A 27,586-nucleotide genomic window follows, 5' to 3' on the forward strand; every position below is an offset into this window, starting at 1 on the left:
ATATATATATAAAATGCTATCTTCTTTCACATCATTTTGAACAAAGAGTAATCTTAGGCTTCACGTGTGTAGTATTTCCTCCAATCTGAAAACTCCCATTAGATTTTCTTTATACTGACACATTACACTGAACAGTTAAAATGACACTGTCATCGTGTTTGAGGATGGTTACAAAGAAATATATTAAGAAAAATTAGCTTGACTCAAGTTATGTCCTGTGAATTTGATGAAGTATTCTTAATGCCTTCTCATGAGACGATATAAAACAATCCCTTATTTCTCTTGCATGCATGCGAGAATCACACTTGCTATTTTGCTGATTTAACCATTAGTTCGCCTTTTTTCACCTCAGCAGTGGGACAGATGCAAAGACTCCATCTCTTCAGATTCCAATTTAGGAAAAGTACTATAAACATTTCAATATGTATTTTACAAAATAAAACACACTATATGCCATTTTCATTGCAATAAACAGGAACTGAAGCAAAATGTTTTGCTAAAGAGTGTAACAGCTCTTTATAGAGATCATTCATTTTCTTGTAACAGAATGCAGGGAAGCTCTTTAGTAGAGCAGGAAGCCTACACTAAAAAGTCAATAAAATTCTCCCAGGCTTTAGCAAGAGGAAAAAAAAAAACCTGTTAATGAAGGAACTGCTCAACATCATCTTTGACATGAAAATTACAGTATTACATGTATTTAGCCAGTGTGTTCACATATTATACAGCAGTTTCTATACAGTCTCATGGAAGTTATCTTTTTTGAAGAAGAATATATACATATGCACATGTATGAAGTTTGTTACCATTACTATTAAGATACCCTGTTCATTATAAAAAGTTTCAGAGATCTCTTTGTAGGTCTCGCTTCAATAACCGATTTTAAAAATAGCATAGAGAATTAAGTGTTTTATTACTACTTCATAATTCCACATTTGTTCAATTCGAATAGTGGACCTTGTGATCACCCTTAGTCTGTCTGATCTGCTGTGTAACACAGACCGCGTGACTGCTCTGAGTGAATTACTCCTTCAAGTAAAGTAACTGTACAGAAGTTATAGCAGTTCTTTAAATCAAGTAATTTATTGTGGTAACTTTTTCTGTTGCTATCCAACTTCAACAAGTTGCTCCAACAGTAAATTATCTACACTAAAAGTCCATACTTTATTTCAAAGTGTGAATTTGTCTAGCTTCAACCCTCAAAACGTTTTTTCTCTTCTCTATTAAAGAGATTACAGATTTTTCACTTTTCTTCAAAACAGCAGAACAAGCCATCCTTAAATATTTTATCTGATGGGCAAAATAGATAATGCACCTTGAATCTCTTCAATAATAAAACGCATCATATCATACTTCAAGAATTCTGATAGCTCTGCTTCCCCCTGTATTTTGGATACAGTTCATGAATAGCGAACACTATAAACAGACAACTGACAAAAGCAAAAATTTCCAGAATGAAATACAGAGGACATACAAACTTTTCATTTCTATGCAAAGTTTCTTCTCTAAATAAAAAGACCAAAACTGATCTTTCCAGGCAAGGAAAACCTAACTTTTAGCTGATATATCAATTATTACCTCTTCCATCCCTATTTATAAGGGGAATTTAAAAATCCTTGAAAACTCCTATCCTGTGAATATGGCCTACTTTTCCCATTCTTCTATATGTGATTTTATTCTTGGCCATATCAGAACACCTATTGCTTGGTACACCTAGCTCACCAAGAAATCCAGATCACTCTGTATCAGTGATTTGTCCTCTTCATAAATTACCTCAATCTTTGTATCATCCTGATTCGTGATGATTTTATATTTCCTCCCAGGTCACTGATAAAATATTAAGTAGTGTAGAGTCAAGAATTAATTTCCAAGGGACTCCATCAGAAACAGTAACAGTGGTGATTCCCTGCACACCTCTTTTACAAGTTCTCTCAGAAAGTTTTAAAAATCACTCATGGTGCCTCACGTTATTTTTAGTACGCCATTCTATTTGAAAACACAAAACATATCCCTGCTTTTTATCACCTCCATTACAAGAAGGAAGACTCATTAAGGATGCAACTAGCTCTATTTACCAAAAAGCCAACATTAAATAAAAGTACCTATACATTTTCTTAAAAGCACGTGTGATACATGGCACAGTCCCATGGAGGAATCTGAGCCTATATCCTAGTTCAACAAATGAGCAGCTACTGCACATAAAACAAGCAGGCCATGGGTCTGAAGGCACAGAAACAAGCAGACAGTACATCAAAGGAGGAATATCTGAAAACACGTAACAAAACAGCTGCTGATTCACCTTAGCATTGAGGTCTGTCTGCATTAGTTTTGAGGTGATGCCATGCATTCCTTTTCCACAAGATTTCCATACATGTTACAGTATATAGTTACTACTGTAAAAATAGAAGGTACCCAAGCAAGAGGAAGGAGAATTCAGGTTTCTGCTCTAACTGCTAGACTAGAAAGTTGGGCTTCTCCTTGCTTGGTTTCCTAGATCCACTACACATAAGCTGAAGTTGACTCTGTAAAGGTTCACACTTAAACTGCTTGGTGGCTCAGCAGTTACTAACTCATTCTCTGGAGAAGAAACAGGTTTGAAGACACTAAGGATGGAACTGGACCAGTTCTCCCACTTGGTAGCCAAGAGCACCAGACAATTCTGGGAGGAGGGGGCAATGGGATCCATTGCTCCCAACTGGCACCTCTCACTGGGGAAAAACCTGGCACTCTGCATCAAGTACAGGGAACCACACAATGTGGCACAATTGATGATTATCTTCTTTTCAGACCTGTGCTTTAACACATACACACACACACAGAGCCCTCCCTAAAAACCAGGCATCACCTCTGATACCACCCCTTACCAAGGAAAATAATTTCAATTGGTCAAAAAAAAAAAAATGAAATTTTACTTAAAATAAACTGCTTTTGAAGAACAGCCATTTTTAATACTTTTTAAAGTCTTATAAGAAATAGTATGACTATTTATTTAATACAGCAAATACTAGTAATAAATCAGTTCTGTTCAGCTTTAAGTTAACTGGTCCTGGAACACTGAATTCACAGTAAAAGATAAAAAGAAAGTGGATAGACTGGTTGTGGTGACTTTAAAGCAATACTGCCACATTTCTTAGTCCTTGGTTTTGTGGCTTCTAGTTCATGAGAAGGTAATCAGTGGCTGAAGTTAGGAAGGGGGGAATGCAAGTCAAATTAGCCTGTCACTAAGATACCATACTGCAACCTATAGCTGACAAACAACATGCCACATAGCCGCAACGAAACACGCTAATGCTCTCACTGTGACTGGCACATCAAGACCTGCCTGCCTGTACATCAAGACTGCTTGCTATGGGGTTCCAGAAAGCAAGCCCTGCATCGTCCTTCCCCGGCTCCACGGGCTCCTCCTGAGCCCCACGGTTCCCCTGCTGCCTCAATTCCAACCAACTCAACCAGCACCAACACAGCTTCTTCTGCAACGGAACACGCTAATGCTCTCACTGTGACTGGCACATCAAGACCTGCCTGCCTGTACATCAAGACTGCTTGCTATGGGGTTCCAGAAAGCAAGCCCTGCATCGTCCTTCCCCGGCTCCACGGGCTCCTCCTGAGCCCCACGGTTCCCCTGCTGCCTCAATTCCAACCAACTCAACCAGCACCAACACAGCTTCTTCCCTCTCCACCCAAACCATGGTATCCCTGTGAAGTCAAGTCAGAGGGGCAGGATAATCCAGTATTTATGAGAGTCCTTACTGTCCTCTGGTCTTTTTATAGAGGAGAGTATTTGCCTCCATTTTGAAGACCTAATGAACAGAATTATGTGCAAAATCATGACCGTACCATCAATGAGGGAATATAATTCATTCAAGACCTGTTCCATTCCTAAATAACCAGCTGCATTCACCAAGAAGTTTGCCTTCACGTATTAGTTGATCAACTTATCACAGAGGACCATTCCATATCCTCTTCCACAAGTTAAATGAAAGCTTACAAAATTCTGTGAAGTTTCTCCCACTTTTAGTCTTGACACAAAAATATGACAAAAACTGTACACTTACATTCTTCCATTTGTTATCAACAGGTTGCAAAAGATTAGCAGGGGATGCTGTTAAAGGCTGGGTGACAGAGTCCTACAAAGAAATGAAAATAAAGTATTTTAAGCCTTTGTACAAAAAGAAGAAAAAATGGCTAATATCACGCATAAAAGTAGCACAGTTCATTTTCCTACAGTATGGAGACTAGGGACAGAAAAAATAAGACTACGGAAGAGACACAACAGTACCTAGAATCATTAATGTTGCTTCACAATTTATATACATTAAATAAACACAAGTTACAGAAACCAATACCTTAGCTACAAGCACTGATGCAGCCAAAGACAACCACCTTACACTGAGCATATTTTACAAGATGTACTCATGTATCACAGAAGAATGCATTCTTTGGTAGCACAGCACTTCAGGAGACTTCAACTTTTGGAACTTGTATTAAGGACATAATCATTGTTCATCCCCAGGTATATAACAAGGGACGACAGAGACTGATCGCAAACTTCAGAACAGAATTATTATACTGGAGATTTGTTGTTAAAGAAGCTCTGCAAGTTTTGAGCAGAATGAAGAAGTCAGTTCTAATACAAGAATGCTAGTGCTAATCTAAGAATGTACCATCTTTCTATAGCAATAAAAATCAATAAATCAATCATTAAATCTCTGCAGTTTCAGATATAAAATTAAAAATAGAAAGCGTAATACTCTTAACATGCAACTGACATGTCAGTTATCTTTGTTCTTCCTTGTTAAACTTCTTGGTATCTGTTTCTAGAAAGGAAATTTTCTCTCCCATTTTGCTTTTACTATTGTATGGAGGTATTCTTTATTTTTCCCCCCCTTCATGCAAGCAGAGAAGTAGGCATGCAGCAAAGATAACAACAGACTTCTGTAATATCAATACACAATGCAAATGCAAAATACTCAAGCAAACCAAAACAAGAAAAACACCGCTGGACAGGGAAAGCAAACATGAGGTAGTATGAAGGAATCCTTTTCCATTCTGCTTTAAGATTAGGCTTGTGAATGTAGATGTACAAAAAGACAGAGATTATATGTACTTGCAAGCAAATAGGACACATTAATCTTTTTTTTTTTCTTTTAGCTAACCTGAAGAGACAAATAGCATCTGCCATACAAAAAAACTTTATGAAATCTAAAAAAGAAAAATGGTTCTCCAAACACCACTACTAGACGTTCTTTTTCAACAAGATACAGCTGCATAATGAAATTAGGACTTCAAATTTTAACCCTCCTCTTCAAAGTCTGATATTACTTGTCATCCATTGACCTTTAAAGCATAAAAGTTGGAAATGATGCGAAACAGAGGGGAATAAAGGTAGAAAAGGTAGCTCTAGTCAAAGAGAAAAAATGTACTATGATACGTTAAATTTGCACTGGCTCAAAAAATAAAATAGTCTTATGAAACCAGAAGCATTTTCTGAAATTTAGCTTCTTGTATCTTGGTAAAGAAAAAAAACAAACAACATTCAGTGCTTCCAATAAAGCTAAGATTTTTCCTTTATGATCTGTCAAATAAGAAGCTAACATTTCAAACAAGTTATCAGAAATACTCAGAAGACGACTCCATTATGTCTTTATATGGACTAGAATTATACAAACAATTTCTGAAAATGGGTTAAAACTAATATATAATTTGAATAGTTCCGTATTTCATTGTTCCAGCAAAACTTCATAATTATTTTTATGTTATCTGGGGAGAAAACCTTTCCTCCACACATAGTCTGTAAGCACCAGAATTATATTTTACTTAGTTGTAGAATAAAATGTTGTATTTTCATCTAAACCCTCAAATTGTAAATCCTTTTTTTGCATATACTTGGCCAGTTTACATTCTGCCAATATTTAACAACGCAAATTGATTCCAAAAATGACACAAACTTTAAAAAGACAAAAACCAGCTACAGGTCTTTTAGTTCCAACTTATCTGAATAATTACTGGAATTAAGATATAGATCTAATTAAACTCTTGAAGCCTTTTAACAATATAACAAGCAAAGCTTACCGCTGTAACATGAGATACATCTGTCGAAGAGCTAGCAGAATTCTGTGGACCACCCATGTGCATCTTGCTAATATGTGTATTTAAGCTACCCAAGCTTTTGAAGACACAGCTACATTCTGTACAGTTGTATGTAGGGCCATTCTTCACCTTCAATAAAAGAAAAAAAATTAAGTAATTTTTCCCTAAATCTACCAAATTTTGTATTTTTCATTATTTATCCACATAACAAATGTACTATGGGGTTATGAGAGCTAAAACGGTTTATTTTTCCAAGATACTGATATCCAGTTATGGAATCAGTCTGGTATGTCTCGAATATCAAGTCAACTGTAATCTACGTGCATGACTGTCATCTCCTATTACCACTTCTCAACGTTGGGAAGCACCAGAGAGCAAAACAAATGTCATCTGGCAAATGAGGCCTCAGACTTTTCCCTTCTTACAATTTCCTACCATTATACACTTAGAAACAAAACCAAAATGCAACTTTATCAATTAAGATGTGCCTGAAGATGTAACATCATACATAATACAAATGGAAGTTTGGAAATAAGAGAAAAAACACAGATAATTTATCTTCAAATTTTGGCTCTCTTCTGTTTACTTTTTCAAACGTATCTTTTATAAATTTCCAAGAAAAAATAAAATCCATTTTTTGGGTCAAAGTAAAATGAAGGCACAATAAATTGGGCCAAAGGCCATAGGGACTGCATGGGGGAAAAAAAAAACCAAAAAAAACAAACCACCAAAAAAACAACACAGTGAAGGGTAGAGAAGTTTACTATATAGTTTGAACTGAACTTGAACACAAAGGATGAGAAAGTGATCAGCAGCAACTTGTTTGGGACTTTCAGGCCAAGGGGTTGAGGTAATTAAAGCAGCTGAATTTGCAGATTCCAACCATCCTCACTTCTCCCTCCTCCTCAGTCTATCACATAGCAGTAAGAACCAATGTAGTACTTTCAATATGTAGGGAACAACAAAGTCTTCAAAAGAAAACAAGCTGCTTGCAATATAGTATGGAATTTTGTATTTTCTGACGTTAGCTTAAACTGGTAACAAGACTTTCAGAAGGAGGTATCAACTAATAAAATACAGGTACAACTAAACAGCGATATACAAAGTGAGAATCAACCTGTTTCATTATCACCTGTAACGTTATTTTGTGACTGTCTCAGGATAAAATGAAGAATTAATAGAGTTCTGCACGCAGTCTTGAAGGAAACAGTGACAGCAAGAAAGAAGGAAAAAAAAAAAAAAAAAAACAAATGATCCAAAGCAGTAACTAAAATGTAGGCTCAGGATCACGAAACACAGCATAAAACATGATCAAGAGGCAGCATTTAAAGTCCCTTACCCCACAACTTTCTGAGGGTTTTTTGTTGGCTTTTTGGTTTTGTGGGTTTTTTTGGTTTTGGGGTGTGTTTTTTTCCCCCTTACAGAAAAACAGAGTAACAGAGAAAAAAGTAAAAAATATTTTTGGCTTGATCCCAAACAATCTTGTAATATTGAAAAAAAATCAATGCAAATTATTAAGTTAATGTTGGTGCATTTTTTTTACGTAGCAAAAGCTATCACATATAGGGAGCTGCAATCATTGAGGAAGACTAGTCACACACTGTCATATGAAATGTAAACATATGATTTAATATAATTAAGCATAATATCAAACACTGACATATTCAATGAAGGACCATATCCTAAAAGTAAGAAACTCTAACACATGAAAAGGATCCTTAGTAAAAAAAGAATCCAATAAATAAGATCTATCGCTGTAACACAAAAATGGAAAACAAGAAAGCAAATCTCAGACAGAGTTAGGGGAAAGAGTGAGAGCACATATGATATTCTGCATGCAGGAAAAAAAAGAGAAGAGGAAAAAAAAGCTGCCTCTATCAGTTTATACCTTCCAAATCAAAACTAGGTCTCTTTCTATGGGTATTTCCAACCACAAATCACTAAAGTCAGCAAGGAAATTACTGAACAAAGTTGTACAGCCAATGTTGCTCAGAAGATTATACTACATTATTGTAGCAGCACCTTCTGAATCTTAAAAATTGTCTGTCACAAAGAAGAAGGAAAAAATCCGCATAAAGAGGTCTGAGACAATGTTTTTTATCTTATTTTGTAATTTTCTTCTACCTGTAACTGAAAAACCTCTGAAAAAGCCTGTAAGATACATACTTCAAAGACAAATTGCAAGTATGCTCTATGATGGAGTTAGTGGGTTGCTGTTTGGCCTTGAAATTTTTCTCCATTTTCTGCTTTGCTGCTTTTGGCTTACTTTCATCTGATTCTAGCCCTCATTCTCCCAAGACTGACACAGATACATTTTTATCCACCTAAAATCACTAATAATTTATTAATCTATCAATGTACTGAAAAGACAACAGTAAATGAAGGTTTTGCTACTTATCCTAAGTATACATGTATTCATATTAAGCTATTTTAGGAAAGCTTGCAGGTAAAACCAACAAACTAGAATCTATACTACAGCAGTAAATCTATATTGGCTGCAGAAAGCACCAGAGAGCATAGGAATAGCAAACAGGATAATTTAAATACTGAAAATGAAATAAGCAGTATATTAGCATCAACCACTTTATGAATAATTGTATTTACCTCTGAATGAACTCTCTGTATGTGTGACTGAAGATTGCCTTTCTGAGAAAAGGCTGCAGGACAAAAGGCACAAGCGTGGGGTTTTTCACCAGTGTGCTTGATCATATGGGTCTGCAATGCCCCCTTCTGGTTAAAGGCTTTTCCACATTCACTGCATTTAAAAGGTCTTTCACCTGGAAGGGAAGAAAAGGAGCATGTGGGGTAAGGGGCTTTAAATACACATTAGTAGTTTTCTGTACCTAAATGAAAAAATGTATCAGTTAAAATAAAATACTGCATAAAGATATCTGTACATACACACACAAAAACACAGAAACATATGTTATTATGTGTTTTGACAACGAAATTGTTTACCTCGACCACCAATCTCAGCATCTACTCTGATAAAGATGTAGCTTTGTGAAAAACTTTTATGACCTAGCTGATGACGATCAGCTAAAATGCGTAAAATAAATGAAACTTGTATGAAATAATTATTTAGAACAGCTTCCCTCAACTTGTGGTTTGGAAGATCTCAGAAGTTCCTATGCAAAACCACTGGAGGAAAAGAAAAAGGGGAAAAGAAAAGAAAAACCAAACACACACACCCCAGTCTTTTACACCAAATCCTATAAAATGCATATACCTGCACAGAAACAAATGGGGGAGCAGAGGGTGGAACGGACAGTAATAAATAACTAAGAGCCAAAAACTGAAACTTTTATTTAGCCTAAAATCAAAAAGTCTTACAGCAACACTGCAAAAGATGTCCTATAGTTTCCGCTCCCCAATAAATAATAATAGCTATTCATTCTTTACAACCATTCTTTACTGAAAACGTGCAATAAAATAATGGTTTTTATTATAGGAGATATTGTACAGCCCTGCTCAAAAAATAATTTTAAAACCTGGAATGTTCATATTACTACTGAACATTAAAGAAAATCTAGGCAATATTGTTACAGGAACGCTCTGTCACTATTTCCCGATTTTGGTGTTCTCAGTGCTGTGCATACTTACAGTTATTTGTACATGAACAGGTTAACCATGAAGAACTCCCCAGAAATTGTAAGTGACGAAACATAGTAGTACCACATTAACATATTACAAAGCTACATATTGTAAACACACAGATACTAAGAACAAAGTTCAGTTTCTCACAACCATGTATCTTAATTGACTACTGGAAATCTCCACTGTCAACTCAGTACTACTCTTTTTCTTTTAGTGAAACAGGTTAGCTGTGGTAATTCCAGGACCTTGAGAACATTTAACACTTTGCCTCTGCATATTTCTATAGCAAAAACACTATGAACACGCTGTACATTATGTCTGCTACATCAGTAAGTACTAGCATGTGCTAAATATTATGCACACTAAAGCAGTTTTAATGAATATTTTTATATGACTTCTAATTATATAGCTATAATTACATCTCATTTAAAATGATTAATTCTTAATTAAATCCACATTGTTTGAAATAAAAGCAGCTATTTTCTGAAATAGATTACAAGCGTATAACTCACATAGTATCAACTGAAGGAATATATATTTTCTGTTCTGCTGCTTATGGCTTTTGAAGATGTTTTAAGGTCTGTGGGTTTTAACTATATTTTTTAAATATAGACTAAAATACAGAACACTGATTCAGATCTTCTCGAAATACAGTGACAAAATTCATATTGGGCTTTCATAGGTAAAAGACTTAGCTTCCACTAATAGCTGCTGCTGGACACACAGAAGTATTGCTTCAGGTTAAGTTTGCCAATTTAAGTAAATTTCATTATAAAAACTAAATCTTAATTCTAGTGTGGAAATGTGGAATTTCCGTATTTCTCAAGTATAACTTAATAAAATACAGATTTGGGAGGGGGAATGGGGGGTTCATTACTTAGTTATTAGTATGGGAATTGCAATCCCTGAGACTTAATTTTTTTTTTCCCCAAAGGGTGTAAACGCTTGAAATTAATGGCAATGAACAAAAAAGTATTGCAATTAAGACACTAATGTAATGCTGTACATGTAGCACAGACATGCTCTTTTAACAATTAAAGACTTAAGTATTCTAAATTCTTTAAAGACAAGTTCTTCTTTCCTACATATTTTACAGTACCTCAAGCAATTGGATGCCAGACAGACTGTCTGCAGATTTGAAGTAATTAAATTCATACTTCACAAATTAAATGAATATTCGCAAGCTACTTGGAACTTAAAATGACCTACAGTCATGTGCAGATTGGGACTACATTTTCTGTCTCTAGTTTCCCAATAGACAAATGTCTTTTTACTCTTCAAAAGAACTATAAATGCTCTTGAACTTTTTGAAGCTTTTGAAAAGTGTCCTCAAATAACTATAATCTTGTTTCTTTAATTCTGACTAGAATAAGCTAAAATAATCTATCAAATATATACAAAACTCTAAAATAAGAAAGTTATTTTTCAATAACTTCTTTTGGATATTACTTTGAGGCAACTTTTAAAGCAGGTACAAGGGTGACCTCTTGTGTTACTGTTTTACAATTAAATTATAAAGCTCAAAAAGATTCCTAAGAAAGAGTCATGCAAAGGAATTACCAACAGGTAACAGCATCTAATGAGCCAGATGTATTAATGCTATTTCAAGTCCCAACTCAGAGAAGAATATTTAGCATTTCACAGATTAACTGAATTTTGTGAAACAAATGCAAACTAAAATAATTGCTTCCACAGTCTTACCTGTGTGTATCCTAACATGTCGTGTTAACTGACTCGGCTTCTGGAACGTCTTTCCACAGTGAGGACAGGAATAGGTAAACCCACTTCTGTCAATATTTCTGTTATAAGATCTGGTATTTGATACCCTGTCATTTAAAAAAAAAAAAGGAATTTAAATAAAATCCTCTTAATCTTAATATTAAACATTATTTTGAAGAAGCTGATTTTACCCCATCATTTTTTATCAGAGTGTAAAATTGATGGCAATGTATAGTATCACCAGTTACAGTTGAAAAACAAACTCTTTAATGATACTAAAAGAACAATGTAAATGGAGCAATTTTACAGTTATTGTTACAGTAATAAAATTGATACTTCTTAGAGGTTCTCTAAGACATTTTCACTGTAGTGAAAGTCTGCTGGAAGTATACAATGACTTCACAACTACCACTTTGGTGGGAACTTTCATCTCTGTGACACTTTATTTTTTTTGCCTGAACACAGCAAGACTTTTGTTCTTAATTAGAATAGGAAGATCTCATGAACTAGAGCACAAATGCAGTTGCTGAGGTCTAACAAAAACAGGTTAAGAATTTAACAACCCAAATATTCACCGCTGCTCCTCAAATACAAATCACAATCTCCACAGAGACACGGTAACAGATGATATAAACTCCCATAATTCATTTCTCTACAAATCAAAATTTAAATGACTGCTGAAAAACAGCAACGTGGAAAAAACAACCAATTTTATGCTGGGAAAAAAAAGAAAAAACGGAAACCTAGGGGATATTAAAAGACCATTACAACAACTCAGCTAAAGAAGGTGAAACCAGAAAGCAGTGTGGTATCTAGAGCACTCCACATTTTCCACAGTGCCTGAGTATTTACACCTATACAGTAATCCAGCTTGTCAATACTGCTTAAAGCCAACTGAAATTATACAAATTTAAATACCTGGTGTTTTTCCAAACAAGTGAGAAATAAGAATTAGCTAACGTGGAGCAGATGTGCAAAATACACCACCACCTTGAAACACAGGCTGGTATAACAATACAAAAAATAGCAGGGGAGTAACAGTCCATGCATAACACAGGAAATCACTAAACTTCTGCTCAAATGACGCATCTTTCTACTCTAAGAGAACATAGATATTCAGTGTATATTTAAAGGAAAGCACATTTTCCCTTCCAATTACTTCAAATGTTACATGTGTTTTTAAACTGTTTTTATACTGTTGCAGAGCAAGCACAGAGTTTGGGTAATATATTTTACTTTTACATATTAATTATATTTATCAAAATTCACTGAAGTATCCAGAGTAAAATCAACTGAAGACTGAAGAGTAGGAGAGAGAAAATCACAGATGTTAGAACCTCTTCTTCTTTCTATCTCAGGACAGCTCTAGACCAGCCTGATTATCAGAATATGCTCTCTGATGAGCAACAACATCTGTTTCAACTAAAGCTGTGGCATTTTAATAAAGGAAATAAAATTCAATTTGGAAACAATTGCAGGGACAATCCTTCAAGATCAGATCACCTTCTAAAATATTCCCTCATTTAGAGTTATAATGACCATTTTCTTTTTAGCAAAAGGTAGATACTAAATTTAAATTATAACTTCATAATAGTTTTCCATTCAAATGTTTCAAACACAAAATAAACACCTTTTTGGGAAGGAAAAGTGCAACCATTTTATGAAAAAAACTTAAAAGAACAAGGCTCTTCATAATTTTAAATCCTAAAAATTTGCTGTAGCTTATTTTACAATGAAAAGCAGGAATCAAACAGTAAGATTTTTAACTACTGATATATGTTTTTGAACTTTATATACAATCAAATAGGCTAGGTCAAATGTTAATTGTTCATCTGAACAATATGAGACGATTGTGTCAAATAATAAATAATTTTAAAAAAATCAGAATGTCCACGTTTTTCCTTTCAAAATCATTTCTACTGAAACACAGAACGTGGAGCGGGATCACTTATGCAGTTCATTAACCTGGCTCACATACATGGGTTGTATTGGTGCTGCTGGTGAAAGGACAGTAAAGCACCATTATGGACAGTAGTTTCTTGAATAGAAATGCAACATGTTTCTACATCTGAACTGATAAATAAGGTGAATCTCATAAGGAAGCTCTGAATTCAAAAATAATACACGTTTATGAAAATAAACAAATTATTGTGAAGCGATTATATCTCATTTATATCCGAATGTAGCATGCATGACTCAAAATTGCAGCCATCATATTAGATTCATTCATCCATTCTTTATTTATTCATCCTAACTTACATAGGAGATATCCACAACAAGAACGTTTTTTGTGTATTATTATATAACTCAACAGAAACATAACAACTTTACCTCAATTTTCAGTTTGCAAATGGAAATCTACAACAACACTTTTTTAAACCTTCTGGAACACAACTATTAAGATCTCACAACCTGCATCACCTACTAATAAAAATAATTGGAAATACCCAGTATTCCTCATTTTTAAATATATATTTTTCCCTATTTTTCCCCTGTTTTTATAGAAACAGAGTAAAGATTAAAAAAAGATCACCTGTCAAATACCTTAGGCTTTCTTAATGTATAAACTAAACCAACAGAAACAAGATTTTCTTTCTTCTAACTTAAAGTAATTGTCACCTTCCTAAAAGCAAAGTCAAACTAGAGAGCTGGAAGAAAGGACAGAACAAATTTTCACCGAAAGTAAGAACAGCATTTATTAGGCCTGTTTTTTCCCTTCATTTTGTGCTTTTTCAGATTTACAAGAAACTCACAGCAGGTTGTGGTGAGGACTACCTGCAAAAGACAATTAAACTGCATGGAACAACTTCTTTCTTTGCAGAAGGTAAGTATTAAGATTTTTGCAATTACAGTAACTGCTACGTAGAATTAGTATACATTTTCTTCAATGTACTGCTATTAGCCTTTAAAATCACACATAAACACACTTCAAAAAGCACTCTGTATCAGAAAAACTTCGCCGGTGTTTACAAATAGCTAGGAGATGGAACTATGCTTAGTAGTATGCGTGCCTAAATACAAAAACAGCAAAAAAAAAGCCTCCAAAAATAACCATCTGCTTTAGCAAGGTTTTAAAAAACAAATGCCATTTCGTAACAGCATACTAAAGAAAAGAAATGGTCTGCATAAATCATGGTACTCTGCTGACTGGAAATGCTACTCTTGCTTCCCCCAGCTATCGCCATAAAAGTAACATCTGCTCATTTTGTTACAACCCCGTGATTGTCACCTTATTTTATAGTGAGTTTTCATATGCTCCTTTAGCTGTGAGGAAGTTTCAAATTCCTTTTTGCAAGACTTGCAGCTGTGGATCCTACTGCCTGCCAATTCTTGACGATGTTCTTCCATGTGTATGGACAGCTGACTCTGTAAAGTAAATTCATCTCCACACTCTGAACAGATAAGATTCTGAAAGACAGAATAGAGACTGATTTTTCAAAAGATTCCCAAACAGCGGTACACTTGCACAAACTTTGCTCAAGTAGATGAATGTATCCTTCTATGGACATTGGCAGCTGGAAGCAAGCAGCAATAAAAGTATGCAAGCGAAAAAAGTTTGTGAGCCCCATAATATAAATCATGAACAATAATCACCGCAACCTTATGGTAATATTTATATTTTAAGAAACTCCACTGAAACTGAATTCTGAAAAAGTTCATACGGTAGCAGAAACAAGCAGTTTGGTACCATCCTCACCACCACTCCCTATTTCCTTGGTAGGCTAGTTAAAGATACACACAGAAACTTACCTCAGTGCCATTACGCTATGGTTTTTCATAAACATTTGTAAAAAACCACTATTTTCTAACCAGAAACATCTTAACTGTAGATTCAGGGATTTTACACTTTTACTGGTTAAAATGATACAGAGTGTCACTTACTTTTTAACACTAATGCCACCACAGTTACTACTGACTTTTCTTAAGCTATCTTCACAGAAAAGACAACCGAAATAAATAGGGACACATAATGTTTTTGACAGATATCACTTTAACCCATTAATTTTACAGCAGTGTTAAACATACCACTTTCCAGTTACATTAGTATTCCATATCATTTAGAATGGAAATCATACTTGTAATGTTTAATGCAAAAGCATTGCCATTTCTCTGAAATTCAGAGGAAGAATCAAAGTCAAATATTGTTTCAATGAAAACTAAGAGTTCTGCATTTATTTGACTTCCTTTTGCTTTTCAAAACCATTAATTTCATTTCTCAGTGTATCTTTATTTTTACAAAATTTAAGCAGAGAGTTAAGATTAAATGTCTAAAAATATTCACCATGTCTTTGGCAATACATCTGTTACTTATGCACACCAGTAAGGAACATGTAACTTCAGACAGTTTTCGTCTCGGTTCATTTTTGTGTAATTGTAATTATCACTGCAAATGGAAATGCTTTTTATCCTCCCCCCTTCTTTTTCCTCCCCCCCTTTTTTTTTTTTCCTTGAATGATCAACAAGGGGGTAAAAAAAAAAAGTGTTAATTTAAATAAAGATATTGACAATAATATTGTAATCAACAGGAACAAAGATATGCAGTGCTAGTTTTAAAATGCTTTGACAATAAATTTGTTCCCTAAAGTCTTCGGAAACAAAAATTCTGCAATATCGCCAGACAACTCTTCCACACAAAAGCTTAAAAATCTGAAGTCCTTTAATGAAATGAAATACTACATCAAAAATGACTTGTTTAATCTAACCTAGAGATCATTATTACCGAACTCAAGTTATAGTGTGGGACAATAAATATTATTTTCTTTTCCAGGATCTGCATTCAAATCTGAGTAAGAACACTTCTTAGTGAAAAATATTGTTCTTATACAACATATCTGGTTTATGACGATCCTTTTGTACAAGTGGGGAAAAATTACCTTGAAGAGAAGCTTACAATGCATACTGTATCAAGCTCACGGTCCCCAAAATTGAGAGCTTGTCAATTGCTTCTCAGCATTTTTCAGACACACATTATCTATGACATTAAGTTGCTATTACACATATTCTATTAAGCAACTTCCACAAACAAAAGAATAGCCCAAGAAGAAGTATTTGAGACAACGGAAGTCTATGTATTTTTATTCATTACTGTAGAATTTGCTGCAGGAAAGCAAGGACATGGTAAAATAGAAAAACTGTACAAAAACTGGCAATATATCAAACCCCATAGCCTCCCTCTGGAATAGGCAGTACCAGATTTATTTTTTGCCCCTCAAGCAAACAAAAAAATCCACCACCACACACAGAACAAGTAATTGCACATTGTTAACCTCATATGGTTAAACCCACCTCCTAACATTTAACAAAAGAGGCTGTTCATACATTGCTAGATAATACTTAAAATTCCCAAACTCAGAAATAATTTTAGAAAGCTCTACTCATCTAATTCTGCCTCTATTAACTATCTTTATCTTATCAGATGCAGTATCTGAAGGAACACTTTGGAACTCACGATGTTCACCTGTTTAGTATCAATGACTCCTACCATCTGTAAAAGAAGATTTTACTTTGCACTTTTTCAAAGACCATTGCTCCGAAATTGTAAGACAGGACAAATCAAATACAGTGAACATTCTTTAAAAAAAAACCAATAAAACAGGATTTTTTAAAAATGGAATTTTCACTCTATATCCACCACATACCAGTTTTAACTTTTTCAACATATTAAGGTTTTCCTAAAGCCCAAGAAAACCTCATGCTCATGGAGAAAGAAGACATATTAGCCATTTTAATGCTATAAATTAGAATTTTTCAGTTTCTATTTAGCATTCCTGTCTCACCCGGTCAAAAAGTACCACTGTCCATTTCCACTGAGGAAACAGACAAACCCAAGAATCCTCTACAAGGTCAGGCATATTTACACATGGTATGTTCTTTATGACTTCTTAAAAGAAAACTACCTGAAACTGAAGAATTTCAAACTTTTTTTTCTGTAACACCAGTTTCTCACACACAAATCACTAAAGAACATGAGGATAAAAGTTAGTTTCTTAAAAAAAAAAGATTTAAACAGCCCAGAAAATTCCTTCTGGAACCTCTCACAGGAGCAATCAATCACGAAAATCTGCATTTCAACACAGACAGATATGCTCTCCCAATCCTAACTGGAGAGCTCAAGAAGCTAATCACACTAGTTTCTTGTTACTGCCCTTCTGCTCTCATCTGTAGATAAAGCTGGCTGATGGAGCACAAAGCGAGACTAAAGTTACCCAAACCTCAGCTTTGTGCAGTAGTCTCCTCAACTGCTACGTATGAGTATGTGTCTTTGCTGTGTTTTCAGATTTTCAGCCTTTCTAACAGCAAGAGTAAGAAAGTGATAGCAAACAGGAGGGAGAATGTACTCCACTGATAACTTCTTATCCTGCACATTATGAAAAACTCCTGAATGACAGCTAGTGCCGTCGTCAAGAGCCTCTGCTTCAAGTTCAAATTCCAGCTCTCCTACAGGCCCAGTGGATAACTATCAGGAAAGTCATTCTTGCAGTTCTCTGTGAATTTATTGTTATGTTCATCTGTTTTATCACAGAATTATAGAGCGTTACAAGAATACATTCATTAGCAATTGAAAGGTGTTAATATAAGTTTAATTTTTAAGCTGCACATTGAATTTGAAATTGAAAGGCATCACACAATCTATTCTTCTGACATCTGCACCAAGTATCAAAATCAGAGCGGCTGAAGTGGATGAAAAAAATCACTTAGCGATAGAAATGAATACTAAAAATCACTCTTGGGCATCTGTCTTGATGCTCAGTTTCCGTATTCTGATGTTTTTCGCAATTCATAAATCAAGTTTCCTCAATAAATACCCATTAAACTAGGTATCATTACAGATACATTAACACACAACAAAATTGTACTCAAGTCCTCTCATTTTAACTCAGTTGTGTACATGATAAAACGTAAACTGATAACAAGATTAAAGAAGGAATACATTCTCTACAGATGGCATTCCCTGCCTGGTTTAGGGAAAAATGCAAACAGGCCTATCATCCCAAACCTACTGGTAAAAAGTGCTGTAAGCTGTCTGCAGTTGGTATGGAGAAACATAGAATTGTTATGTTTACGATTAGAAGTCTGGCAATAAAAGTGCATAACTGACTCAGCTCCAATTCTCCAACGCAAAGTGCAATTTTAAAAAAGCCTTCACAGAAGGAAGAGGTATTTACATGATTGAAAACTTGGTATTCTGGGCAGTAAAATCAACTCTGGCAACTGCAGTAACGCAGTAATGACTGTAAAGTGTGCAAAATACTACTATGCATTAACTGTTTGCTAAGAATTTAACCAATGCCTTATAAAAATGGAAAATGAAATTGTGAGAGGGAAAGGAACAAGAAGTCCTCTCAAGTGAAACAACCACTCAGAAAAAGAGGTGGGAGTTCTAGATAAGGGAACAGCTTCATGATGCAAGAAATAGATGGTGAGAGTGCCTCACCATTACATCTACCATCAAAAATGATCACCCAGACTATTACATGTGGGCTTATCAATGTACATGAAGCCACAGAAATTGCTTCAAAATAAAAGTATTTGTAAATAACTAATCAGTTAATGTTCATATATGATATGATATCTATCAAACATGCACAGATTCTCTTTGTTAGTAAAGACAGGATGGGAACACTTGCTTATATCCAGTATGTTAATTTCTGCTACTATTATTAAAACAGACTCCCCACTAGAAGTTTTATATTTCTTCTGAATTAGACCATTTATTCAATCCTCCAATCTAAAGCATATGGGTAAGGGATTAAGTACAACCATTATAACATGTGTTTTCAAAATCTAAATTATGAGGTTTAACGAGTTACCTCTTCTTTCTCATGTAGCATTATATGAGCTTTCAGACTGGCTACTCTGGAGAATTTCTTGTTGCACACAGGACACGTAGGATCTTCACCATTGTGAGTACATTTATGAAGTGTCAAGTTGAATTCAACATTAAATGACATTGGACACTGGTCACATCGGTGAGGCTGTTTGTTAAAACCACAAAAATAAAGAAATAATTCAATCTTCCCATAAGTTACATATACCCTAGGTGACACATAACCATACAAATCAAAATGTTTAAAATAAAGAGCAATTCAAGTACCTACATATGAGAATGATCCTTAATAATACCACTCAATTATTTTCTCATCTTTGCATCTCACTACTGAAAATGCAAATACAGTATTTCAAGAGGAAAGAAGGCAGGGGAACTAGAGAAAGCAGAGTCTCAAAACTGAGACTGTCCGAGGAACGTGAAGTTAGCAGGAGAGAAGAATGAGCAAGAGACAGAAATAAATTTTCTTACTTTAATTGAGATCGCGAACTCTCCTTAAGCAAAATTAATAATCGAACGAGCAAAGCAAAGAGCTTAGTTTGTGCCAGGATTGACTGCTCTTCAGCTGGTATCTGCACAATCAGTTTTCATTCTTTAAGAGCACCTTCACTTTTACATATAAAGGCTCTTACACAAGTATGCAATAGCATGGTTTTAACAATATCAACTTCAATTTTTTATATTTACAACATTGAAACTTGTGTAAGTAGTTCTTTGTATACATGATGTATTATCTCAAAGTCCTACATTTTGTAAAAATTAATCTGTATCTACAGCTACCTCATACAGTAATAAAATTATTTTTCCATCACATGTAAAGTAGTTTTAGCTTTGTGAAATAGAAAGCAAGAAACAGAAATTAAATGCTTCAGATTACAGATGAAACCTGTGGCAAAATCTTAATTTAAAAGTCAGTCCAGTCTTAATCACATATCTGTGTTTTTCTTATTCTTTCCCAAATTTGATTTGTAAGCAGCTAAAGTGATGACACTAATCTACTGACCAGATTAGGTTGCTTGACATTATTGAAAACAGCTATAAGAGACTAGCGGGGTCCAGTTAATCAATGTAAGAATTATTTTCTTTTTATTGCTAATGTGTAGAATCAGTTTGCAAATTTGATTAAAAGAAACCCATACATTTTCTCATCTACCTGAATATTTTATAAATCAAAGAAAATGGCTAAAATTAACAATTATTGAACTGGAAACAACAATCTAACTAAATGGCATCAAAGTAAGGTCCTGTCTCAAAGGAAACTTGAAAGAGAAACTTCATAAAACTGAGGTCCCCAAGTAGTAATTAATAGTGATGTGATAAAAAAAAAAAAGAAAATGATGTCTTGTGTTAACTTTACTTGTCAGTAAATGAAAATATCAATATACACTGGTATTTTCTAAGTTTATATCTACTAAAATTCATACCTTGTCATTTTGCTCATGATCCCTCATATGGCGCTGGAACTGGGTCTCTTTTGGAAAAGATAGCAAACAGATCTCACACTTATGGAAGTTAGGTACTTGGTAGGGAAAATTACTGTTCTCTATATTCAGTGTCAGAACATCATCTACAAAACAAGCATCGAAACATTTGTATTAAGTCACATTTCATTTACTTATAATTTATTGTAAAAAACAGAATTCTTTGAAGCAGAAACTATTCAAACTCCTGTAAGCTTTTGACTTATGCAAGATTCTAACTTTACGGGATCTTGAAGATCTCGGGCATAAACATTACTGCTTCCACTGACACAGGATCACAAGAATATAACCATCCCTCTAACTGCCAGTCACCAAGGAGATAAATAATCACCTTTTCCTAGTAATTTGAAATAAATTCTTTCTGTGCTTCATAAACACCCATCAAGTTTGCAACAAAATAAAATGCTGCCAAATACACTAGGTATGAGTAAGATACTGCCAGGGGTTACTTTTAATAATATTACATCACGTGTTTCTAAAAAACCCTTTTTAATACGACACAGTCAGCAGTTCTGACTACACAGGTTTTCTGCCCTTCCCCACTCCTTTCTCTCTCTCTTCCCCCCCACCCTTTAAGAAAAATTCAGGCATCTTTTCTTTCTTCTACTTCTGGCAATGTAAAACCTTTATTAGTCACCTTTACAGTTGTAAAACCAACACCAATGTTTCAAATAGCTGAGAGAGATGCAACAAACTTCAAGTCAAACTGTGTACATATGAATTCAATGGAGAAAAAGATTATTATTTTTTAATAGACCCAGTCTAAGCCCATACAGTTTTCTTGTTTTGAACTCCTACAGTCACAAAATTTTTGATATACAAGTTGCAAGCTTCTATATCCTCTTGCTCAAATGGCTGAAGTCAGTCCTACAAATATTTAAGATATAAGGAAAAATATTAATCCAAGTAAGTTAAACACATTTTACACTTGAGAAGATACTGTTATTACTAAGGAAGTTATCTTTATTTATGAAAAACTTTAAGAGAAGCAATTGGCAGGAGGGGTTAAAATATGTAAGATCATTCAAAGCAGTATTAATAAAATGAAAATAAAAATCGATTGACTCATGCTGCAGATTAAGGACACTAAAGAGAAAAAACCCATAGAATTCAGTTTCAAATGCTGCCACAACTCAACAAAGTGCATCAACAACAGAACGCAACAGGATGCAAAAAAAAGGGAACGTTGATTTTATTATCTAGACACACAAGGCCTGATGTTTCCCTTTAAGAAAGTCAGCACTTCTCACCATGTATGTAAGAATTAGGCATAGGAAGTAACAACACAACTAGAAGTTTACAGCATCCTGTTTACATTTCCTCAGAGGAAACCGAAGATTACAATTCATGTAGTATTTCTGCTCAGTACTGCACCTACCTCAAAGTCCCATCTCATTCAATACACCATTTACAAGGAAAAAAAAACCCACATCAGTACCTTACATCCTGACCACCTTTTTTCCTGCTAAAATTCTCATAAACAAACTTAAAAAGCTTGTAGTTGAGGAAGCTCTAGGAAACACTTCAGCACAAGATATTTTGGGCGAGAAATCACAACTGAAAACAATGTCCTGGGGACTTATACTTCCCATTTCTGGACTAAGGTGCCCGATTAACTTTTGCTTTGCGAAGTTTAGTTATACATCTTTCTGTTAGAGAGAAATAATTTGCTTAAGTACACAAATCTTTAACATGTATAAACTTAAACCTACTGCATCCTTTAAAGGACTCTCAGCTGTAAATTCATAGTATATGCAAACACTATCAATAACATCCCTGAAATGGTCACAATTCTTCAAAAGCTGAAAAGCACAGCTTTAATTACAAGACACTGTCCTTTAAGCGTCCTTGTGATAAATATACCCGAGTAGAATAAAGGGCACAAAATCAGTTTCTGTAAATACTGGTATGACAAGAAAAAGAGAGGTGAAAGAAAAATCTACTCCAATACTTGGACTGTATGAAAGCGTAATGCAAGAAGCTTTCCTTTCCCCTAGAAAAAGCAGTAATTGTTCAAACCCCATGAAGGCCTGACCTCTCACTTTAAATTCACAACTGAAAAATTATCCAATCCATGACTTCAGAAAGGCCTTTAAACCTTCTCCATGAACCAAAGAGATTACTATCTTTAAACATTCACTCTCGAGATCAAAGACACCAGACAACATACAAAATCAATGCCTAAGCAATTGAAGTAGCGACAGTGTAACTTTGAAATAATCGAAGGTGCTAACTTCTCTACAATTTGAAACACAGAAAAAGCAACATGCTCATTAGCGTCTGAATAATATTACCAAATGACTTACTTTTTAGGTCAATAACATTTCTACATATAATTTTTATGAAAATGTGTATCGTACCTGTATCAACTGCAATACTGATTAATCTACAGGCTATGAATTTTCTTCTGGAATTCAAAAAGGAGTTTAAAATAACTGTATGTTAATGAAAAATTAAATATCCTCGTGATGTTTCAACACAATTTGACGACTATAAGCGTATGAAATCATACCACCTGATGCAGAGATATACAGGAAGAAGATATTTCAGCTTTTCTTTAAAAAGGAAATGATCACTACTAAAATAAACAGAAAGGGGTAACAAAAGCATAACCTTAAAATATTTCACAGGAAAGAACAGAAAAACAGCCTAAACTTTGGGAAATGAGGAGCTGAGCACATCACACCCCGTGTCGAAGCGTCAGGAGTTTCTCAAGACTAGTTCATGGGTGATCATAAACCCTGAGCTGCCTGCAAGCCTTCCCGCCTTCCTAAAGGCCCTCAGACCCCAAGGAAGACGGAATAGAAGGCGCACATTTAGAAAATTCATTGCTTACATCTGTAACATCTTAAGCATCACTCTTTCAAAGAAAATCTTTGTAACTCTTTCTAAAGCCAAATCTTACGCTTTTTTGGTCCTATCTTTCATATTGCTAAAGAGCAAAAGAAAGATGTTTGGGAGTCAGGACTGGACCCTAGAATCAGCAACTGGACTGTAAGGTCCAGCTTGACTTGGCAGAGGACTCTTACTGCAGAAATCCTTAAGGATAAGGCACAGCAAATCAATTTAGGTTAGATTCCAGAAATCTTCAAAGGCTCAACTATTGGAAGATCAGGCTGAAGACTGCTCTAAGTAGTTACAGCCGGTATGAACAGAAAAGCAGTCCAGTTTGGATTTAAAAGAACTCTGAAAGTTCAACTGTTTGACTTTCACTCAAAGGGCAGGATTGAGATCTAATGCAGATTAAAGTTAAAACACAAATTCATTTATTCATTAACACTACGACTGAAATAGCTTAAGGGAAAGATGAGACTATAATAATCTTTTTGCACTTGTATGTTCACTAAAATAGTTTGGTCCTCTATTACCAGCCAAATACTGGGTATTTCTGAGAGCTGCACATCTCCCTTTTATTAAAGAAGCAGAAAGTGACTTTTTATTTTATTCTTCCAGTAACAAGGAGAGTATTCAGAATAATATCCCAACTGAAATCAAGCAATTGGATAACAGCAAGGACAAAACTGTTATGTTGTGTTTAGAATTGGGAAGACAGAAAAACAGGAAAGACATTGTCAATTAGAAAAGTAACAAGCAAGTGAGCTGTATTTTGACTTTTCAGGCAGGTGGCACAGACTCAAAGTATGACTTGGGTCTGTCTTCATTTCAATATAAAAATGAAATATAAGTTTGTCAAAGTTTTTTGGTGCAAGAATCAATAACCAGAGAAGAAAAATGCTTTTAGGTGCATTGGCTTGGATCATGAAACAAGCCAAACACTACAAAATACTGAATCTATCTTAAAGGCCAATGTTTTTGAATACCCAAAAACACGCAGATGATGCCAGTTCAGGAAGATGGCAGTGGGGTATGGGTCCTGTACTTTTAAATGCACTGAGAAATTTGTTAATTAAAAAAAAAAAAACCCAAACCAAAAAAACCCCAAACAACTCTAAACTTTCCCTGTGTACCAAAGGGAAACAAAATAAAAATACTGACATATGTGACATAGCATTTGATGCTCATAATCCATCATTTATCAGATTAGCAATCCTATCATAAATAGCTAATATGGTGCCTATGCTCTCAGAAAAATATTAGGTACACAGATTAAGCAATCTATTTATTGTCAGATATACTCTGCCCAGATGAAAACACAAGCCTGCTGTCTGTTAATGAACTAACAGAATGCCACTCAAGTCAACAACACATAATTAAAAGTTTGAGGTTTTAGTTAGAGAAGACATTAACAAAATGAATATGAGTAACAAATCCCCTGAAAAATAAGTGATTCTTTCAGGTCTGCACACGACAACAAATGATAAACCTCACTGACCAGCTGCAAAGTTTAAAACACTACCATTTATTAATATTAACTGTGTGGAAACAGTGCAAAAGCTACTGTAATTTTTTTTTTTTGCAATTTGCATGTTTGTCTAGTTGCAACATAAATCAACCCTATTCCATCACAGCTTGAGAGACAGTCAAGTATCAATACAATTAAACTAAACAGGGAGCACTTAGCTCATTACACAGTCAAACATACATTTTGTCTGTATTCTTACAGTTTGTCCAAAGTGCCCAAAAATACCAGCATCAGATTTGCAAAGTACCCATCAATGATAATAAACTTTCAGTTTAAAGATGGAATTGTTTAAATACTCTTAATGTTACAACCTTTAAGTTCTTTTCAAATTAATTGTCCCTCACAGAGCAGCAGCAATCAAGCTTTGGGTCAACTCAGCTGCAGATTTCTGTGATACAGCCTTCATAAAAACTTGACCTCAGGAGCTGAATCAGCAAGCAGGTGCTCTCTGCTATAAGCCACTGATGGCAACTCAGTGCGGAAAGAGGAAGACAGAATTAGAGCACTCCCAACCATTCCTTCCTTATGTAAGCAGCACTGGGCCTCATGGCAGCCTGCAATCCCCTCTGCACCGCGCAGATGGACTCATTCAGCTGTAAACGCAGCACAGCCTTATCAGATCTCTAATAGCCTACTCGCATCCGACTGAGGAGACACTGCGAAGGCAACACTCAAGCTTGCGGAATTCATGGACGAAAACCTGTCACTGAAGTTAAATGGCAGCTGGCAAGTTTAGGGACAAAAGGGTCTGACCCTATCAAAACCTATTTACTAATTTACAAGTGGAAAGAAAGTGGTAGGACAAGAGAACAAAACAGGGATGGCAATATCGATGTTTCCTCATACTACACTTGAGGTCATAGAACACAAATGATAATGAATCATTAAAACATTTTGCTTAGTTCTGCTATCATGAAAGAATCAGGTTAGTTTAAACCTAGCTCAGCACTCAAACAAAAACAGTGAACACTCATTCCTCATGACCTCTAGCGGGAGGAGCAGGGGAAAGATTCAACTCTCAGTCCATGTATTGGACCAAAATCCAGAAATCAATCAAGATTTGCTCATATAAGACAAGGTAGTTTTACTATGTTTTGGTCAATAATCAATCTGGAATTTAAAGCAGTACCAGTCCAGACACTTAGCTTCCAGCACACGGCTGAGATGGATGTCCAGGTGCCAGTTGCTCAGCATTTGCCAACACAAAGCAGCTGCACGCCTTTCTGGACCACAGATAACTCCAGAAGTTGCACGGCCGCACCGATGCACTGCAGGCAGCAGAGAAGCCTGACAGGAGACAGAATGAATAGCTCCATCGTGACTGGTTAGACGCTGAATAGATTGTACCGGTTCTGGCTGGGATGGAGTCAACTTTCTTCATAGCAGCCCATACGGTGCTGTTTTAAATTTGTGACTAAAACAACGCTGATAACACACCAATGTTTTAGCCATTGCTGAACAGTGCTTGTACACCGTGAAGGCCTTCTCTGTTTCTCACTCTGCCCCGACAATAAGTAGGCTGAGGGTGGGCGAAAAGTTGGAGGGGACAGCTGACTCAAGTTAACCGAAGGGCCATGCCATACAACATCATGCTCAGCAATACAAACTCAGGGGTAGTCCTTCCAAGGTAGTCTTTGCTCAGAGACTGAGCGAGCATCGGTCTGCTTGTGGGAGGTGGTGAACGTTTGCCTTTGCATCACTTGCTTGTTTTCTGGGTTTTTTTTACTTTATTCCTTCATTTATTAAACTGTCTTCATCTCAACCTACAAGCTTTTTCTTGCTTTTGCTATTCCAATTTTCTCTCCCACCATACTGCAGGAGGAAGTGAGCGAGTGGCTGGTGGGTGCTTGATTGCCGGCCAGGGTCAACCCACCACACAGATATACCATCCACATCATCCTCATCTACACAGATAACTGAAAATTGGCATTTCCTTAACCAACTCTGATAGCTTCATCCGGCATTCAGGTAAATATTGCTATATTTATTGATAAATATTCCAAAACAGGAGTTATACTTTTTTGACAGCTGCATATGAATATACCAAGCTAGCATTTTTCAGCTGTTAGTTTTTATATGATTTGGATGTCTCACAGAATCATAGAATAGAATCATAGAATAGTTTGGGTTAGAAGGGACCTCTAAAGGTCATCTAGTCCAACCCCCCTGCGATGGGCAGGGACATCTTCAACTAGATCAGGCTGCTCAGAGACCCGTCCAACCTGACCCTGCCAGTGTTTCACCACCCTCAGCGTAAAAAAATCTCTTCCTTATATCTAGTCTAAATCTACCCCCCTTTAGTTTAAAGCCATTCCCCCTTGTCCTGTCGCAACTACTGGCCCTGCTAAAAAGTGCTTGAGACCTTGACCCTTACCTGTGCCCAGCCATTACACTGTTAACAAGAATTTAAGAATGAACTAAATGATTTGCTAGACGATCTTCCCTCTCCCTGAGAGGGAACAAAATCCAACTACAGCAGAAAAACTCAAAAGAACAAGACATGAGAGGTCT

The 27,586-nt window shown here is 35.4% G+C and overlaps 1 protein-coding gene across 2 annotated transcripts in view; it reads right to left on the bottom strand.

The window, feature by feature from the left end:
* Positions 1–20,794, bottom strand: part of ZNF236 (zinc finger protein 236) — an 88,597-nt gene extending 67,803 nt beyond the window's left edge. The window contains exons 1-7 of one of the 2 annotated variants that reach the window (XM_019471361.1): positions 20,656–20,788; positions 19,215–19,379; positions 14,633–14,811; positions 11,386–11,510; positions 8,692–8,864; positions 6,070–6,216; positions 4,053–4,124 (exon numbers count right to left, since the gene is read on the bottom strand). In XM_019471361.1, the coding sequence (XP_019326906.1) occupies positions 4,053–4,124; positions 6,070–6,216; positions 8,692–8,864; positions 11,386–11,510; positions 14,633–14,811; positions 19,215–19,379; positions 20,656–20,682 (888 nt within the window). In that variant the 5' untranslated portion in view covers positions 20,683–20,788. Of the gene's footprint in view, positions 1–4,052; positions 4,125–6,069; positions 6,217–8,691; positions 8,865–11,385; positions 11,511–14,632; positions 14,812–19,214; positions 19,380–20,655 lie in introns of both variants that reach the window. The other variant, XM_009276667.2, reaches the window with a different exon arrangement.
* Between the last annotated feature and the right edge of the window lie 6,792 nt (positions 20,795–27,586).

This window comes from Aptenodytes forsteri, unplaced genomic scaffold (genome assembly GCF_000699145.1).
Source record: "Aptenodytes forsteri isolate BGI_AS27 unplaced genomic scaffold, ASM69914v1 Scaffold97, whole genome shotgun sequence".
NCBI classification, from domain to species: domain Eukaryota; kingdom Metazoa; phylum Chordata; class Aves; order Sphenisciformes; family Spheniscidae; genus Aptenodytes; species Aptenodytes forsteri.